This window comes from Equus caballus, chromosome 4 (assembly GCF_041296265.1).
Source record: "Equus caballus isolate H_3958 breed thoroughbred chromosome 4, TB-T2T, whole genome shotgun sequence".
In the NCBI taxonomy this organism is placed as follows: domain Eukaryota; kingdom Metazoa; phylum Chordata; class Mammalia; order Perissodactyla; family Equidae; genus Equus; species Equus caballus.
In genome coordinates, this window is record NC_091687.1 from 113458369 (window position 1) to 113476327 (window position 17959).

The 17959-nt window shown below is 56.4% G+C and overlaps 1 protein-coding gene across 3 annotated transcripts in view; it reads right to left on the reverse strand.

Annotated features, from left to right (window-relative positions):
- Positions 1-3308: 3308 nt before the first annotated feature.
- The window catches only part of VIPR2 (vasoactive intestinal peptide receptor 2), a 71575-nt gene continuing 56924 nt past the window's right edge, over positions 3309-17959 (reverse strand). For 2 of the 3 annotated variants that reach the window (XM_023640132.2, XM_070266146.1), the window contains 7 exons: positions 12617-12767; positions 11830-11890; positions 10542-10611; positions 10011-10102; positions 6657-6786; positions 6548-6589; positions 3309-4372 (listed from right to left, as the gene is read on the reverse strand). In XM_023640132.2, the coding sequence (XP_023495900.1) occupies positions 4199-4372; positions 6548-6589; positions 6657-6786; positions 10011-10102; positions 10542-10611; positions 11830-11890; positions 12617-12767 (720 nt within the window). In that variant the 3' untranslated portion in view covers positions 3309-4198. The remainder of the gene's footprint in view (positions 4373-6547; positions 6590-6656; positions 6787-10010; positions 10103-10541; positions 10612-11829; positions 11891-12616; positions 12768-17959) is intronic. The other variant, XM_023640134.2, reaches the window with a different exon arrangement.

Here is a 17959-nt window from a genome sequence, read left to right on the forward strand (position 1 = left end):
ACTCACTTTTAATTCATACTCTTTTATGAATTCCACTCATCCCCTCAAATCTAAGTCAAGGCCTGTCTTTTCCTCAAAGCCCTTCTTTTTCTTGCAGAACCCTTGGTGTTCTCTGCAAAGCCATGTGCAGCCACGTGATTAGACAGTTGGACAGACGGATAGATGGATGGGTGGATAGGGAGACATGATGTGAACCAGATGTGGTTGACAACAGTATGTGCTTATCAATCCACGGTCCATGGTTTCCTCTCCAGGTGGTGAGATCCAAAGAGCAAAGCTGTGCATGGGCAGTGACTGTAAATAAGCCAAGTCCTGCACTTGCCTTTTCTGTAGATCACAGAGGAAGCTCTGGGTTTGGAAACTCGTGGTGCCGTTGGTCCCCACTGTCCGGCATGGCTGCTCCTCTGCTGCCTCCTGTGCTGTTCTATTAAAATGGTCCATCACACCCCCCTGCCTCTCCACCCCCCCATGAGGAAACCCTCTCCAGCCCTTCTCTCTTCCTGGAGGTTCTCCTCACAGAGCCCCAGGTGTCTGAAAGGAGGGAGAGAGGAGAGAGGCTTGGGGAGGCCAACCCACATCCTCTTCGGAGGGCGATGGGGAGGCAGCCGGGTGCTTCCAGCAAATGCTCCTGTCCAAGCATTCATGTGTGTTGTATGTGCGTCTGCAGGAACTGGAATGAAACTCACAGAGATGGCGCCTCACGCGTCTCCAGCTCCTATGGAGCTAAGGACAGACAAATACTCGGGTTTCCATCGCAGGCGAGTCGGGAGGGCATAATTTACTGTTTCAAAATCTGCAGAACCATGAGTCACTGTATACTGGGGTTTAGTGTATTGTGTGTTTTCAAATCTCAAAGGATTATAAGCATTCATGTTAAGATTTGAAAATCACAAGTTTTGCATCTTCTAGATTCATAACTGTAATTATTCAAACATGAAAGCCTGTGTTTTTAAGGTGTCGAGTTTACGTACTGCTCTCCTAGACTTTATCACTTACAACCTTCAGCACACGAGGACGAGTAAAATCCTAAATCTCAAAGATAGACTGGTCCTGCTTGGTCTCATTATTTTGTGATTAAATTCTAATAGTTTATTCTTTCTGTTGTTTCTTCAGTTCCCAGTGTTGGACAGAAGTAGCTTTAACAAGGATCCTGTGACGGCTCTGGGGGCAGTGTGCGTGCTGAGGCCTGCTGGTCAGGGCTCCGTTGGGGCGCCCCTGGGCGGGTGCAGTGGGACTGTTTTCATGAGCCACGGCTGCCTCTACAGCCCCCACTCTCCTCGTTAAACCTTTAGAGAAGATAAAGCGAGTCCCCTTTCTTCCCATCTTCCAAACAACACTTTCTGTATAAAAGATGCCCTAAATCCTTTGTCACGGCCACACAAGAAGCGGTGCCTCTGAAAGTGCCGGTGGACGACAATGCAGATCACCGGCAGCCTCTGCTGCGTGTGTCCTCGTTTCCTAGGATAAAGAGGTCAGTTTGTAAACTTGAGCAGGCCTGTGCTCAGGCGGAGTGGCCTCCGGGAGGAGCCGGGGCTGGCTCTCCACCGCGATGTCAGTGGGTCAGGCTGAGGCTCAGCTTTAAGTCAGAACCGAAGAAAAAGCTTTCTGTAAAGAGATGTTCCCGTCCCTCACGACTAAAGACAGGCGACTGGGGGAGGAAGAGAGGAGAGCTCAAGGTGCTGGTGTTTGTGGGGGAGGAGCTGCCACACCCTCTGCAGTTAAACCTGCACACCCAGGACCCAGCATCTCCACTTCTGGGAGTTCATTCTGTAGGAACCTGGGCAGACACATGACCACGCATAGGAACAACTCAAACATTCATCAGCAGGGGACAGATGGAAGGAACCAAGTATGTCCGTGCCATGGAATATTATGCAGCTGTTAAAAATGAAGCAGGTTGTATGTGGACAGCCAAGATCCCCCCAATCTGCCTTAACCAGCAAAGCAAGTGGCAGAAACTTCTATACAAAATGCCCTAATTTCCATGGAGAAAAAGAAGAAAGAGAGACGGGGGGTGTGGGGGGGTGTGGGGGGGAGAGGGTCACTTAGACATAGAGGAAAATGTTGGGAACAGGATCAGTCACCCATAAGATTTACCGCTGGAGGGGAGGGGGCAGAAGAAGGATGCAATTCAGAGCTTTTTCACTTTCTAGGTAACACTTATCTATAATATTTGAGGTTTTATAAATCTTCTGTATAATTTCTGCAACTTGAAAACCTGGAAAAAAGCCATTTTGGGGCCAGCCCGGTGGCTCAGCGGTTAAGTGTGCATGTTCCGCTTTGGTAGCCCAGGGTTCACCGGTTCAGATTCCAGGTGTGGACACAGCACTGCGTGGCAAGCCATGCTGTGGTAGGAGTCCCACATATTAAAAAAGTAGAGGAAGATGGGCACAGATGTTAGCTCAGGGCCAGTCTTCCTCAGCAAAAAAAAAAAAAAAAAAAAAGCCATTAAAAAAACTGCCATTCTTGAGAAGGAAGGCAGGCTCTTTCCATCACGAGAGGAGGCGCCTTCCTCAGGGCGGCTCCTGAGCGCTCGGGTCTCGGTCTCCATCAAGTCTTCACCCCCTTCAGCTCATCTGGAGCAGCTCCTGTGTGAGCGAGTCCTCACTGAGCCCCTCCACCAGCAGACGGCTAAGAGCATGCTGGTGACAGAGGCCTGGACCAGGCTTCGTGCCCACCCTCCTCCCCATCCTTCCCCTGCTTTGTGCTGGGGAAATTCACCAGAGGCTGGTTGCCTGGCTCATTTCCAAGTTTGGCCTGGAGGCTTTGCTTTTGGTGGATTTGGTGGAAAATCCTCAAGGATTTGGTTTTGGTGGTGTGCTATATTCCATTTGAAAGGAAGCAGTTTGGTTGGGCAAGGAGTTCGTTAGAAACAGATTTTATCTGCCTGTGACATAAACGAGGTTAATGGCCAGCTCATAGACATGCACACAGACGTGCACTCACAGGCACACACGCAAACACACACATGCACACACATGCGTGCACACACACTCAGCCCGGTCTCAGGTTCTGAGGAGCTGGAGGGGGTGCTGAGAGACACAGGGCTCCCATCCCCAGGGCTGCTGAGACCCCCGGGCAGTCACTGCCACCCCTACCCAGCTGCTCTGTGGAGGAAGCCCTGACAGGCGGCATCGTGCCTTGGGGACGCTGGCCGTGCCCTCCTCTCCCTCCTCCATCCAAGCTCCAGGTTAGATGAGGAGACGTCCTCCTGGGGTGACAGCGCTCAGCTGAAAATGTGAGTCCATCCTCAGTTTGAGAGCCTAGGGCCTCCGGATTCGCTGGTCAGAGCGGCTTCTTACTCAGTGGACAGACATGAAATCAGGTTTTATTGAGTGTTTACACGTGTGGATACTCCGTCCACATTTACAAGTTAAAGCAACACAGGAGCACTTGACTCATTTTTACACTTTGTTAAAATAACTCTCTATTTAAATAGAAATGACTTCAAGATTATTTTCATGAAAAAGAGAATAGGTCTCCACGCCCACCAGATAAAATGCCTGGTGTCGCCCTGATGACCCGGAGCCTGAACGGAAGCCTGGCTGCAGGTCACCCCGTGGCCGCAGGTAGCCCCGCTGGGCGAAGGGGGCTGAAGTCACCCGGGAGGCGTCTGTCCAGGGTCGAGGGGCCCTCATGCAGCGCCGATGCCCCGGGGTGACCGCTACGACATGCTGTCACACCCTGAGCTCTTCTCCGCACTTTCCTCGGGCCGGGCGGCCACGGCGTTGGTGAAGCCGGGAGAGGAGAGCCCTGGACGGTGGGGCGAGCGGGAGCCGGAGGGCCGGGAGGACTCGCCTGGGGAGCGGCGCCAGGAGGTCGTGCCCCGGCTTCTGCACGTGCTGCAGGCGGGGGGCTGCCGAGGGCCGGGCGGGGGCCAGCGCTGGCGGCACGCGGGGAGGGCCCGCTCCCCGCCGAGAACTCACGAGGCTGGGACCCCCGTTCTCCTTCCGCGGCGGCTGGACTCACGTTCTGGGGCGTCGGCCTCGTTTCGGGGGCCACCTCGGTCTCCCCTATTCTCTTTGAAAATGGGTCTGTCTACAAGGCCAAACAGCATTATGAACAAAATTACCTAAATGACGGAGTTGAACAACTGGATTAAGTCCCCGTCGGTCACGGCGTGACCCTGCTCCGCAGACGGACAAGCACAGGGGGGGCGGACGAGCCGGGGGTCCGCCCCGCCCCGGCCCCGCGGGCCCTAGAGGACCGAGGTCTCCGTCTGCAGCAGGGATGCGGCGCGCGAGCCCCGGGGGCCCTGCAGGGCGCCCTCCGAGCCGGTCCTCGAGATGGACGAGCTGTGGAGCCGGTAGTCGCGGCCGGAGGGCTGGCTCCGGCCCAGGCTCCTCCATTTCCTTCTCAGCTCGCTCTGCACCTGGTGGGGGCAAGGCGGGGGGTGCGCTCAGCCATCGTCCAGCCCAGGCGGGCGCTCAGGTGTCCCCCCGGGAAAACGGCCGGGAGGCCGAGGGGAAGGCGCTCAGCCCGGAGCCTGAAGCCCTGAGCGCAGGTGAGAGAGATGTGCGTGAGACGGCGACACGCCGACCTCGGGACGGTTACTGGTACTTTCGGGGAGGAGCTTCCGAGGAGCCAGGGGTGCGGCAGGGCGTCTCGTGGGGTCCTGGTGCCGCTCTGGCCCCAGTGAGGGTGTTGGGGGTAGGCTGGAAAGAGTGGGGAGAGGCAGGTGGGGGGTCGCTTGGACCAGTGTGAAGGCAGAGAACAGAGCAGGTAAGAGATGCTCGACTATGGTAGACGTGGGGGGTGTCCCCACCGAGCAGGGAGGAAGCCAAGAACGGGGGTGGGGGTGGGGGGAGTAGTGGAAAGGACGACTGCGGCAGAGGGAAGAGCGGCCACGGCGTGCACTGCAGCGCCTGCATTTGGGCATCGGGGGCGGGTGGGAGGGTGCCGGGCGTGCACCCCGCCAGGCACAGCCACCACCCGGTGCCCAGAAGGGTCCCGGCCTCCCGGTCAGGCTCTGAGGGGTCTCCCGTCTGGGGAACCCGGACGGCAGGAGGTGCCGCCGGGGCAGCAGCAAGCTCAGGGGGAAGAGGATTAACTAGCGGAGCAGGGGGTTGTCCTGCTCCTCCTGCTGCCGCCGTGGGGGCTCCGCTGGAAGATGGGGAGGGAAGCCGGCCGGTGGAAGCACGGCGCTGACGGCGGGGGGCGGGGACCCCATGAGCATGTAGAGGGCCTGAGGAACAGCGGGGCGTCGGCACGTGAGAAGAAGGGATGGCGCCCAGTCAGGGAGCAGAGCAGAGCGCAGTTAGAGGGGAGAGCAGGGGGCAAAGCAGAGGGCGGTCAGAACTAAGAGCAGAGGGCAACCAGGGGCAGTAAGAGGGCAGAGCAGAGAGCAGTCAGAGGGCAACCAGAGGGCAACCAGGAGAAGTCAGAGGGTAGAGCGGAGGGCAGTCAGGGGGCAGAGCAGAGGGCAACCAGGGGCAGTAAGAGAGCAGAGCAGAGAGCAGCCAGAGGGCAGAGCAGAGAGCAGTCAGAGCAGGGGCATAGCAGGGGGCAGTCAGAGGGCAGTGGGAGGGCAGAGCAGAGGGCAGTCAGAGGGGAGAGCGGGGGGCAGAGCAGAGGGCAACCAGGGGCAGTAAGAGGGCAGAGCAGAGGGCAGCCAGAGGGCAGAGCAGATCTTGGTCAGGGGGCATAGCAGGGGACAGTAAGAGGGCAGTCAGGGGCAGAGGGTAGCCAGAGGGCAGAGCAGAGGGCAGTCAGAGGGTAGTCAGAGGGCAGCCAGAGGGCAGAGCAGAGGGCAACCAGGGGCAGTAAGAGGGCAGAGCAGAGAGCAGTCAGGGGGCAGAGCAGAGGGCAGCCAGAGGGCAGAGCAGAGGGCAACCAGGGGCAGTAAGAGGGCAGAGCAGAGGGCAGTCAGGGGGCAGAGCAGAGGGCAGTCAGAGGGCAGAGCAGAGGGCAACCAGGGGCAGTAAGAGGGCAGAGCAGAGGGCAGTCAGGGGGCAAAGCAGAGGGCAGTCAGAGGGCAGAGCAGAGGGAAGTCAGAGGGCAACCAGGGGCAGTCAGAGGGTAGAGCAGAGGGCTACCAAGGGCAGTAGGAGGGCAGGCAGAGGGCAGTCAGGGGGCACAACAGAGAGCAGAGCCCACGGTGGTGGGGCGCACGAGGGGCTCCCGTGCTTCCTCAGGAGCCCCTGGCGGCAGCTGCAGGAGCAGGCACGTCTCCCCACCCCCGCCCTGGGTCTGCAGGGCCCTCATGTCTGGGCCCCACAGGTCCTGGGTCAAGAAGCAAGACTGGGACCATGCAGACCCCGCCGGGGTCCCTCACTGCCCGCTCGGGAGCTCTCTAAGTGGGACTGCACAGGACTGCGATCATGTCCGGGGTGCGGAGAGGAGGCGGCTTGGGAACGTGCTGGAAGGGCGGGCGGGAGGCTGGAGAAGGCGCTGCCGCAGCTACTAGGCCGAGAGAGCTGCAGAGCCGGGCAGGGCTGACCCCACGGAGACAGGCCTCCTTCTGGGGCGGGGGCGGGGCGGCGCATTTTAGGAAACCCCTCGCGGATGGAACGTCTGCTGCTGTCCTGAGGCGGGACGCAGGACTTACTTCGCTGTTCAGAAAACAGTAGAGAACCGCCACCACCAGGCCCTGCGGGAGGAAAGGGTCGTCAGCGGCCGCCCGTGCCCGGGAGGCGGGCCCAGGCCCCCGCACGCACCTGGAAGGATCCGAGGCACAGCTCAAACAGTATCTGGTACTTGGAGGAGATGCCCATGGGAAAGACGGCGAACACCATGTAGTGGACTCCGAACAGCGGGATGAGCAGCAGCGTGGACTTGGCGAGCCTCCTGCGCCGGAGAGAGGGCCTAAGCGCTGCGCCGGGGCCTGGGGGGGCCGGGGCCTCACCAGGACGCGCCTTTTCTCCTAAGTAACGCCCCCCACTTTATGGCAGAATGTGCAAATGCGGCGATGAAGCCACTATCCTCAGAAGGCAGCAGAGCTCTGAGGAGGAACCTCGAGGAGCCGGCCAGCGACAGCGCTGGTCTGTGGGTCCTACTGCCCCGTGTCCCTGGCTGACAGCTGGGACCCTTACCAGTAGTGGAAGGACAGAGACAGGCCTCACTCTGAGATCAAATGAGGGACTCAGCAGGGGTGAGGCTCCGACAGGAGCCGGACAGAATCCCTGCAGCCGGCGTTACCCTCCCGGCGGGTACCCGTGTGCTAGATCCCACAGATTCTGTGGAATCAGGGAAATGATGTACTTTCTCTGTCCATCAAAGAGTTATCACCCTCCATCACTAAAAAGCAGGCCTTCTGCTGCAATGTTGCATTGTGTGTGGGAAACAAAGAGCTGAACTCACTTCCTCCCTCCCCAAGGCTGCAGTGTTATCCTCTACCCCCTCCCCCATCAGCAAACGCAGGCGCAGGCGTGGTTCTCTAAGTCAGCACTTCTCCAGCTCATCTGCACCAGAATCACCTAGAGGTCACGTTAAAATGCAGACTGCCAGCCCCACCCTCATTCCTGGCTCTGTGAGCTGAGTCAGCATTTCCATCTGGGTCCCAGGCTGCTGCCTGGGAACCCCACTTTGAGAACTGCTGCTCTAAGCCAGCGACTCTCAATGCTGCATGTCAGGATCACCTGGGGAGGTTTTTAAACTGCTCAAGTGCAGACTTTCTCCTCATTCCAATTAAATCGGGTCTCTGCAGGTGGGACCCGGCATCAGGAGTTGTAACATCCTCCAGGTGATTCCAGTGTGTGGCCAAACTTGACCCCTGCGCTCCAACAAGGTCTGTGGATCAGGAGTACTGGGTCACTGGGGCTCGTTGGGGTGCAAGACCTCAGCCCCCAGGCACAGTCAGGACCCAGGTGATGTGTGTGCACAAGGTCCCCTAAACAAACATCCAGGGGTCTCTCCAACCACCAGTCTTGTCCTGGAAACTGCGTGGGGGGAACTGAGGGAGGAGGCTCCGCTTTGCTCCTCTCCCAGCTTCTCTTGTCAGCTGGCCCCGCCCAACACTTAGAAAGAAGTCTCAAATTTCTTTACATATTTTTGAAGCACTTGCCTCAAACCTAGCAGTCAGGGCCTCGAATGCAGAAATGCAGAAGTTCGATAAATGTGTTCATTTCTCCAAATTTCCCTCACAACAGAACACCACATCCTGTGGAGTTTACAGCAAGCAGGGTTTCCCCTGTTTCAGGGGATCTGCACAAACCCCAGAAGCCCCAATGATTCTGCAGCAGGAGTGAGCACGGTCCGAGCCCAGTCAGTGAGGAAGGCCATCACTGACCACTGCGCGCTGCCCGCTTGCAGGCACGCACGTTGACCTTTATAAGCCCGTGGTGCACCCGCTGCATTTAACATCTTGGTTCCGAGTCGGCTGGTGAGTGAAAAAGCTGGGGTCCTGTAGTGGGCTGTGCCCTTTAGTGAGATGCTGGAGCGGGAGCCTGCCAGGCCCCCACCATTCAGACGTCCAGAGTCTGCTATGGGCGCATCTCTAGAGAAGGGTTTCCGTGAGGCTGGAACCCTGGGACCCTGTCCAGGGAGATTTGCTGCCACTGTCATGAGACAGTTCACAGAAGAGACGTCAAGATATAAGCAGAGGGAGTGTCACAGACACTCTGCCTTTCTTGTCCTGGAAAAAGGGCAGAATCTATTATCCCCAGATGATTTTGTTTCCAAAATAAAAGTGTCTGTCTCTAAGATCTGCCTAGCGAACACTCCCAAAGGACCCGGGGAAAAGGCCAGCATGGAAGCTAAACAGGCCTGCAGAAAATCAGCAGTTCGATGTGACGGGCGACTGAGAACGGTCTGGTCCCCGAGCCGCAGGGGCGGGTAGGTCCCGGGAATCGGCCCCCTCCCCACATGAGCCCTAAATGCTGCTCAGATGGCGCAGCCAAAACCGCTCTGTCCTTTGTGGTCTGAGTGGAATCCCACCTGCAGGTCCGTGCAGCCTCCTCTGATGTGCGCTGGGCAGAGAAACCAATTCCCTGGACTTTCTACATCCCAGGCTCAGTTAGAGGCACCCCGCTCACCAAACTCTCACAGTGCTCACTGGTGCCAGGCACCGAATGTCTTTCAAATGTTAACTCAAGGAATCCTCATAACCTCCGTGAAAAGTAGTATTATTTGCACTTTACAGGTGAGGACACTGGGGCACAGAGTTTGCGGTCACTTCCCCCAGGCCTCCGGCTGTGTATACACCCAGCATCGGGCTCCTGACCACGAGGGACGCTGCCCTTACATCTCCCCAGGTCCCCCGGTTGTCCAAGGAGGGAAGGAGACCCTGAGTGGGCCCCCCCAGTGGGCAGTAGGGTGACCTGCCCAGGGCCACACAGCTCTCAGCAGCTGCGATTCCAACCCTGGTCTGTCTGAGCCCGAGGCGCCCACCAGCTGGAACAACCACTCCACACTAAGCTAGCGTTTATTTTATACTCAAGTTGCGGACTTTATTTTTCTTTATAAATTCTTAATAGAAATTTATAGACTTTAAATTCCTTTACAGAGTCCTCAGGTCCTCACTAACTAGCTGGATGACTGTGGGTGACTTACTGAAACATCGTTCTCTTTCCCACTGAATGGGGAGGACGACAGCCATCGTCATGTAATCATTTGGTCAATAAACATGAAACATTATTAAGCACGAGGCTCAGCATTAGGTGCCGGCATGGACCATGTGGTCTGATGGGGAGAAAGAATCAAACATAAAATACAAATAATGGGTGGCCAAGGAGAAAAAGTCGATTACAAGATGGGAAAGTGGGCAAAACCCTCTGGCGACAAGCTCACTGCAGGAAGTCCACGCGACAAGGAAGCAGGGCTCACGAGACCATCCCCGTGCATCGCCCTGCCTCAGACAAGACTCGAGCTCTCACCCGACACACGCAGGTCCCTGCACACCAGCCAGGAGCACACTCCAGCGACTCCAAGAGGCACACTTGGGCCATGTGCTGGGTGCCCAGACCAGATCCAGTCTCTCTGCTCTCCGCCCATGCCTTCCTCCCCTTTGCCCTCGGTCCCAGGCCGTGTGAGGTCTGAGGGCTGCTCAGCACTGGATCTAAACTCATACTCACTTATATTGTGACTGGTCATTGCCGCCGACATCTGGGGATGTCAACTTCTGCAGTAAAATTCGTATAATACTAATGAAAAGGACAAAATTGACCTGCACAGAAAGAGACAACACATTTGTGTGTGTCTTCCCCTGCAAAGGAGGTGGTGTATGGGGGGGTCTGCAGCCTGGGTGGGCTCCTCACCAGAACAGGGCTGGGGGGAGGTGGGGCTGTGGTTACAGAAGCACGGAGCCCTGCCCAGCCGGGTCTGCCTCCATGTCGGAGCAGGGCAGCCCAGGCGGCTGTGTGCCCGATCTTATCACCCCAGGCTGTGCAGCATGAGTAAATTAATTCTTAGATGTGAAATGGACCAATGGAAATGCAGTTCAGCCCAGACATCGCTCATCAACCTGATGGTGATTCCCCTGGAGGGGAGCATGCAAGAAGGCTGAGCAGGACACGGCTGTTTATCTTTAATAGAGGACAAGGGGCTCGCTCTCCACCAAAGTGTGCAGCCCATGGGGAACTCGTTTCGGCACAGAGATTACTTACTATGATAGAAATTAGAATTGGTGTTCGTATGACCCACCAGGGAACACTGTGGTCATTGGTGTCCCAGCAACTGTGGAAGAGAGAAGGAAGATCACATCACCCCTGATCCCCCTACAAACCAGGTGCGCGAGGATGAGTGCTCCCTCTCATCTAGAGGCAGAGGGCACTGCTCCCTCTCATCTAGAGGCAGAGGGTACTGCTCCCTGTCATCTGGAGGCAGAGGGTACTGCTCCCTGTCATCTGGAGGCAGAGGGCACTGCTCCCTCCCATCTGGAGGCAGAGGGCACTGCTCCCTGTCATCTGGAGGCAGAGGGCACTGCTCCCTCCCATCTGGAGGCAGAGGGCACTGCTCCCTCCCATCTGGAGGCAGAGGGTACTGCTCCCTGTCATCTGGAGGCAGAGGGTACTGCTCCCTCCCATCTGGAGGCAGAGGGTACTGCTCCCTGTCATCTGGAGGCAGAGGGTACTGCTCCCTCCCATCTGGAGGCAGAGGGTACTGCTCCCTGTCATCTGGAGGCAGAGGGCACTGCTCCCTCCCATCTGGAGGCAGAGGGCACTGCTTCCTGTCATCTAGAGGCAGAGGGTACTGCTCTCTCCCATCTGGAGGCAGAGGGCACTGCTCCCTGTCATCTGAGGCAGAGGGCACTGCTCCCTGTCATCTGGAGGCAGAGGGTACTGCTCCCTCCCATCTGGAGGCAGCGGGCACTGCTCCCTGTCATCTAGAGGCAGAGGGCACTGCTCCCTGTCATCTGGAGGCAGAGGGTACTGCTCCCTGTCATCTGGAGGCAGAGGGTACTGCTCCCTCCCATCTGGAGGCAGAGGGTACTGCTCCCTGTCACCTGGAGGCAGAGAGTACTGCTCCCTCCCATCTGGAGGCAGAGGGCACTGCTCCCTGTCATCTGGAGGCAGAGGGTACTGCTCCCTCCCATCTGGAGGCAGAGGGTACTGCTCCCTGTCATCTGGAGGCACAGGGTACTGCTCCCTCCCATTTAGAGGCAGAGGGTACTGCTCCCTGTCATCTGGAGGCAGAGAATACTGCTCCTCCCATCTGGAGGCAGAGGGTACTGCTCCTCCCATCTGGAGGCAGTGGGTAATGCTCCCTTTCATCTAGAAACACTGAGTGCTGACCCCTGTCATCTGGGGGCAGTGAGCACATCTCCCTCTCATCTATAGGCAATGGCTACTGCTCCCTCTTGTCTGGAGGCAGAGAGTACTGCTCTCTTTCATCTAGAGGCAGTGGGTACCACTCCCTCTTGTCTGGAGGCAGAAGTGTGGGCAGAGCACTCACCCCGTGTCTTCTAGGGAGAGCCGGGCTGCAGTCCACACCCCGATGCACACAGTGGGGATGCCTGCAGAGAGACACCTGGTTACCCACAGCCCTGCGCTGGTTACCCTGGAACAGCCCTGCAGGGACATGGTGGGCGCCTCCATTAGCCAGGGTCGTTATGAATGAGGGCTTTCTGATGAGAAGATTAAGTGGAAACTCTTCATAAATGTATACAAGGTTATGCTCAGGCTTACTAAGCATGGAGATAAGTAAATACACGTTTGAAAGCTGAACCTCCACAGGCCTGGAACGAATCCTTGTGCGTGGCGAGCGTTGTCACTGAAGCACAGGAGAGGGTGTGTGCACTGACGTGGCGACAACCGGAAAGGTGCCCCCGCTGTGAAGGTGGGTGTCCCCCAGCTTTACACCCCTTTCCAGTTCTGGCTCCTGCGAGGCCCCTGCTAACTGGCGTGTTGTCAGGCCCTCGTGATGGAAGAACTTCCTGCTGCTCCTTTCTTTCTGACTCCCCCCACCAGGGAATGCTCCACGAATGGGAGTCTAGAGTAGTTTTACACTCGCTTCCCGGTTCCCAGAAATATTAAAGTGTTGCCTGTGGGAACCTCCAGTCATCCTGGAAAATCCTTTCCTAATTTGACCTGAAGCGCCTCCTACAGGAGTGGCAAAATGTTCTTCTGAGCTGAAAAAGTGCATTTAGGTCAGAGGGGACGAGGATCAGGAACTGGAGGCACTGGGGTGGCAGATGGGGCATCGGGCACACACGCGGGGCGCCAGGGAGGGGAGTCCTTACCCCATCCAATGAGGAGATAGGCCACGAAGCGGCGGCTGGGGGAGAATATGGCCACCAGCAGGGTGTGGAGGTACAGCCCCTCCACCAGCAGCCAGTAGAAGTTGGCCATGATGCAGTACTGGAACAGCACCAGGCTGAGCTTGCAGCCGACCTGGAACGTCACAGACAGAGCGAGAGCGTGGCCCCACTGGAGCAGAAACGGCTCATGGCGGGCGGAGCTGCCCCAGGGCACGGGGCACACACGTTCGTGTAAGGAACCAAGGACACCCCAGTGCCGAGGCGCTGGCTGGACGTGTGCGCTACGTTAGAGCGAGGCCCTGTCACCCGTGACACCCCGGACTCTGAACTCGCTGGAAGGTAATGGGGGATGAGGCAGGCAGAAGTACCCAGCCGTCCCTGAGTGTGAGGGACTCGTGACTTTGAGAGCGAGCTGCTGGAACGTGTGGTTTTCAGCCGGCTCTCCTGACCTCTCCTCCCGTCCTCACCACCGTCTTGCGTTCTCAGCCCCACTCTCTCAGTCCCACTTGTCCTTCTCGCTGCTCCTCCTTGCCGTCTTCTCTTAACAAGAGGTGAAAAAATAAAGGGGAAAACAAGAGAAACCTAGCAAATCAATGATTTCCCCTGAAGTTTTGAAATGGTTTTCACAGGGAAAAGAATCACATGTTATACAAAACAAATAATAGTATTTTAATCTCTCAGACCTTCATATAACTAAACGTACCAGGTATTTCAACTTCATGAGCCGCGTGAAATTGCTTTTAATCACTCAGTTTACACAGTGTACTGAAAAAGAATGCACTTCATTTCTATTCTTTCTGTATCTTTGCAGGCTCTTCTCAAAATATATATAGGTGGACATACATATTTATATACATAGACAGACTTTTATATGGATGTGGATATATTTATATATATATGGGTAGATATACTTCTATACGGGGGTGGATATACACATGTGGACATACTTTTACATATATGTGTGTGGATATACTTATATGTGGAATATGGAATATTTTTATATATATATGTCTGTAGATATACTTAAATCTGTCTTTGGGGTGGGCATACAGACATACATATGTAGATATACTTGTGAATATGGGATGGATATACTCACACATATTTTTGGGGTGGATGTGCTCATGGCAAACTCGCAGCAGCCCTCCAGGCCGGCCCCGGGCTGAGAGGAGCTTCAGCGTGAGGCCCCTCACCCTGGATCCCGTCCCTCTGCCTCGCCACACCCCCACCTCCAGCCCTGGTCCCCCAATCTCTCTCCTAAGAGGTGCGAGGTTCAGTTTGCCTTCCTGAGGTGCTCACACATACTGGTTCTGTTTATTGACGTGAGCGCGGATCTCCAGTGCCAGGAGCGGGATCCGGCTGGTGGAAGCCACCCAGTGAATGTTGTGACCTGGGCCACCATCAGTGGAAAGACACACATAACAACACAACTGTGAACCAGAAGAACCAACTTGGGAAACTCGTGACTTAGCACCACTCGTTTGAACAGCCACAGAAATCGTGTCAGGCGTCCAGGACGGCGCACTCTGTGCCCACCAGCGGGCAAAGCGTGACAATCCACGTCCTCCATAGGTGCAGGAGGGAGAGTCTGCACGTTGCTGGTTCAGGTGTCAGTTGTCTCTGGCTTTTGAAAGCAATCCAGCGACATTTATTACAATTTAAAACACACGAGCCCTTTGATGCGTTTCACTCCTGAGTTCCACCTGACAGAAACAACACAGAATGTGAAGACACGTGCAGTGTGTCTGTGGTGGTAAATCCCGGAAAACCAAGGTGTGCGTTACTGGTGGAACGGTTGACTAAATCACGTCACAGCCACACACTCCTGTGCTACCTGACACACTCGTCGACTTGGAGGATTGCCATGATGTCCTGTTGAATGAAGGAAAAAACGCAGAAAGTGTTGAAGATGATTCCTTTTTCTTGGTAAAATTGTGAAACGCCATCCCTGTACTTCTTTCTGTTGCTCATTCACCATCGACACGCTCCCTGAGGACGGGGCTTGGGGAGTGACAAGCCTGTGCTGACCTTTTATTTTCAGCGATGGTTTCAATCCTCCTCCGTCAGGTTGGACGGGCTGGGTGGGCCACGTGGGTGCTCCAGGGCCGGCTGCCGACCAGACGGCATGCCCCACGGACACCAGGGCAGGAGACTGGCCAAGGCCAGTTGGCCATTAGCAGCAGGTTCCACCCCGACACGTCCCCTGGGCTAGAAGCCTCCTACCACCGCACGCTGCTGGGCACCGAGGGGAATGAGCCTCGTCTTCACCTGGGCTCCTGCAGGAGGTCGAGTCCCAGGTGCTCATCCCGTTGTTAATTTTCTCTACACTAGAGTATGGTTTTCCATGGAAGTTAGATGAAAACCAAACAAACCAGCACAGAGAAGGAGGGAGCCCAAGTGTGCACAGGAGCCAGGCAATGGTGGCACGGGGGGCGGAGGCTCTGTCTCCTGTTCAGCTTTATGACCTCACACAAGGCACCTGGCTTCTTCGAGGCCCAACTCCTCAGGAGAAGCCACACCCACCCCAGGGCTGTCAGAGGCACAATCAGGAACACCCTGGAAACGCTCGTCCACCCCAGCCCTGCAGGGGTGCAAGGTGTTTCCCTGGTCCCTGGGGCACTCACGGCATCTGCACTTGCTGGTTAAGAGCAAGAAAAACAGGCAAAAAAATTTATTTGAATGTGTGAAAATGCCATGAAGCAGACAGCTACAGGGCTGGGGACACGTGTGGGCCTGATGCCTGAGCTCTCATTGTGCATACAGTGAAGGGCAGCGTTGTACGCCCATGGCAATGCCCACTTGTGCGGCCTCACGTGTGTCCTGTGTCCACAGCTGCAGTGCACTTGAGGACATGGGGCTCCCACAGCACCTCGCAAACCCCCAAACCAGCTCTTCCAGGGACAGATCCAAACACGGGACAGAACAGAGTCTGAAGGGGTGTGTGCACATGTGTGTGCTTGTATGTCTCTGCGTGTACACAGGTGCCTCTGTGTGTCTGCACACATATGCCTGTGTTTGCACATGTACATGCACATGTGAATCTCTCTGTGCACGTGTGCATGTGTTTCGCATGTGTATGCGTGCATGTGCACATGTGTGTCTTGACGGACTCTCACTCACTTTGCGCTGCTCGCTTCCCTTCCTCCTGATCCCTCTGCCGTTTTGACCTAGGCTGTGGGCTAACATGGCAGCTCGGTGGGCCCAGGACCCTCTGGGATGTGGGACCCTCAGCTGGACCTCCAGCCCATGTCTCTGGCTCCCATGCTCTCCCCAGCCCCCTAAGGCCGCAGGCAGTGGCCAGGTCAGAGGTCAGCTTTGGGCTGGGGTGTCCTTGTTTAGATGTTTTGGCCTCATGGCTGCAGTGTACACCCCTGACCCCCCAGGCAGGGGGACTCGAGCTCTCAGGGAGCGTCTTGGAAAGCCTGAGGCTGGGGTTTTGAGAATCCCCGTAGATCCTACATGCCATCTGCTCTGGTCTCCATGAGAAGAAACTGCCTGTGTGCCCCTCTCTGCCCTCGGGCAGCCTGGCCAGCCCAGGGGCAGCCACTGTCCAGGCCATGCAGGAAGGGGCGTGGCAGGGGGGAGCCTTGTCTTGAAGGCGGACAGACTCCCTCTCATTCTCGGCTCGCGACTGCAGTCTTGAGGAAAAGACCCCTGCACCTCCCTGGGGAGCTGCCCCAGGTGTTCTGCTTGGGAGAATAATGTGGGTTTGGCTAAACCCACTGGGAACAAAAACGTCCAAGAAACACAGCTGAGGGGAAGGACGTTCACTCCTGTCCCTCTTGCTGAGGTCTGGCTATTTCTGGCTAATTTACAGGAAACCTCAGCCTTCTCCCGGGGACAGTACAGGGAAGACCCAGATCTCCTCTCCTGTCCCCACTCTCTCCTGCCACGCGCGTCCTTTCCTCCCTCCTCTTTCCTGCCCCCCTCCCTTCTTTCTTCTGCTGGCACGGGAGTCTGGGTGATTTCTGGTGCCAGGGGTGCAGCTGGGACCCTCCACTCCGCTCTCACAGCTCTGGGACAAAGGACTCCTGCACCTGCTCCCCCATCCCAAACTTCAGTCCTGAGAACTTGCTGGAAACGCAGTGCCAGGCCTGTTCTGCCGGTGTCCCGGGTTTGAGTCCCGATGGCAGCCCATCAAGGGCATGGTGCTGTGAGGCTGGGCGGGTGGCTGGGGTCCTGCAGCCCAGAGTCCTCTTGCAGAACGGGTGAATCGCTCTCTCAGTCCCTGGGTGCTCACCAACAGTGTCCCACAAACAGCGTGGCTCTGGGAGGAGACCCACACACAGCAGGGAGTGCAGTGCTCCTAGCATGGGGGGGCCGCACGGCAGGGTCACCTCTTGCTGCCCCGGGGTTCCTACCACTCCCTGACCCTTCGTGAGGAGCCTATCAGGTCCTTGTCTACGAGCCAGGAGAGTCGAGAGCGCTGCTCCCGTCAAATGCATGGTGTCTGTGGGCCACCAGGGTCACCAGGTCCTTTAGTAAAGGGCTAAGAAAGGAGGGCTTCTCCGAGCAGAGCTTGGAGACTCACGTGCTCCCTGCTCGTGAGCTGGGGTCTCACCCTCGTCGTGCACACTGGAGACTCCTGTGCCAGGGGCCCGAATGTCCACTTGTGGGTGGAGACTTCCAAGGGAAGGATCTTGTTATTAATTTTGTAATCACAACAGGCTCCTTTTATTAATTCAATCCACGTGCATCAAGCGCCGACTGTCCCCAGGAATATATCGACCTGCAGGCCTACGACACAGTTGATGTTCTGTGGCGTTACAAAGGGCTTTATCATCTTAAAACTAAATTAATTCAAATCCATTGAGTCCAGAGCACAGTGCCAGCAGATGATTCCATCCATTCAGAATGTGAGACGAGAGCCAGCATCCTGGCTCCTTACGGATGAGAGGAGCCCACCTCAGAAGCTACCATCAAATTAAGAGCCATCAACCAGAAACCAAACGCCTGCCAAAGATTCTGAGGACACCATGGCATTGTATGGTGGCAGAGAAAACCTTCGTAGGATGACTTGCATATCGGAAGAGCTCAATCTGTGTTGTACCAAAATGAACTCAGTGCTAAGACCCACTAATATCCACCACAAACCCAGCCGGGGGTGAGGACAGCACGGGCAGTGTGGAACAGCCTAGACTACATTCGTAGACACTAATAACCAAGATGGTTTATCCTCGTATCAAAGAACTGGACCCAAGCGTATTCACAACATGCAAGGGGCTCCCGGCTGGCGCTGCGTGGAATTCAGGCACCGCACAGGTGACTGCCTCCCAGCAAGCGGATGGAAGCGCCCATTGCTCAAGATCTGGGAGATGCTGGGAG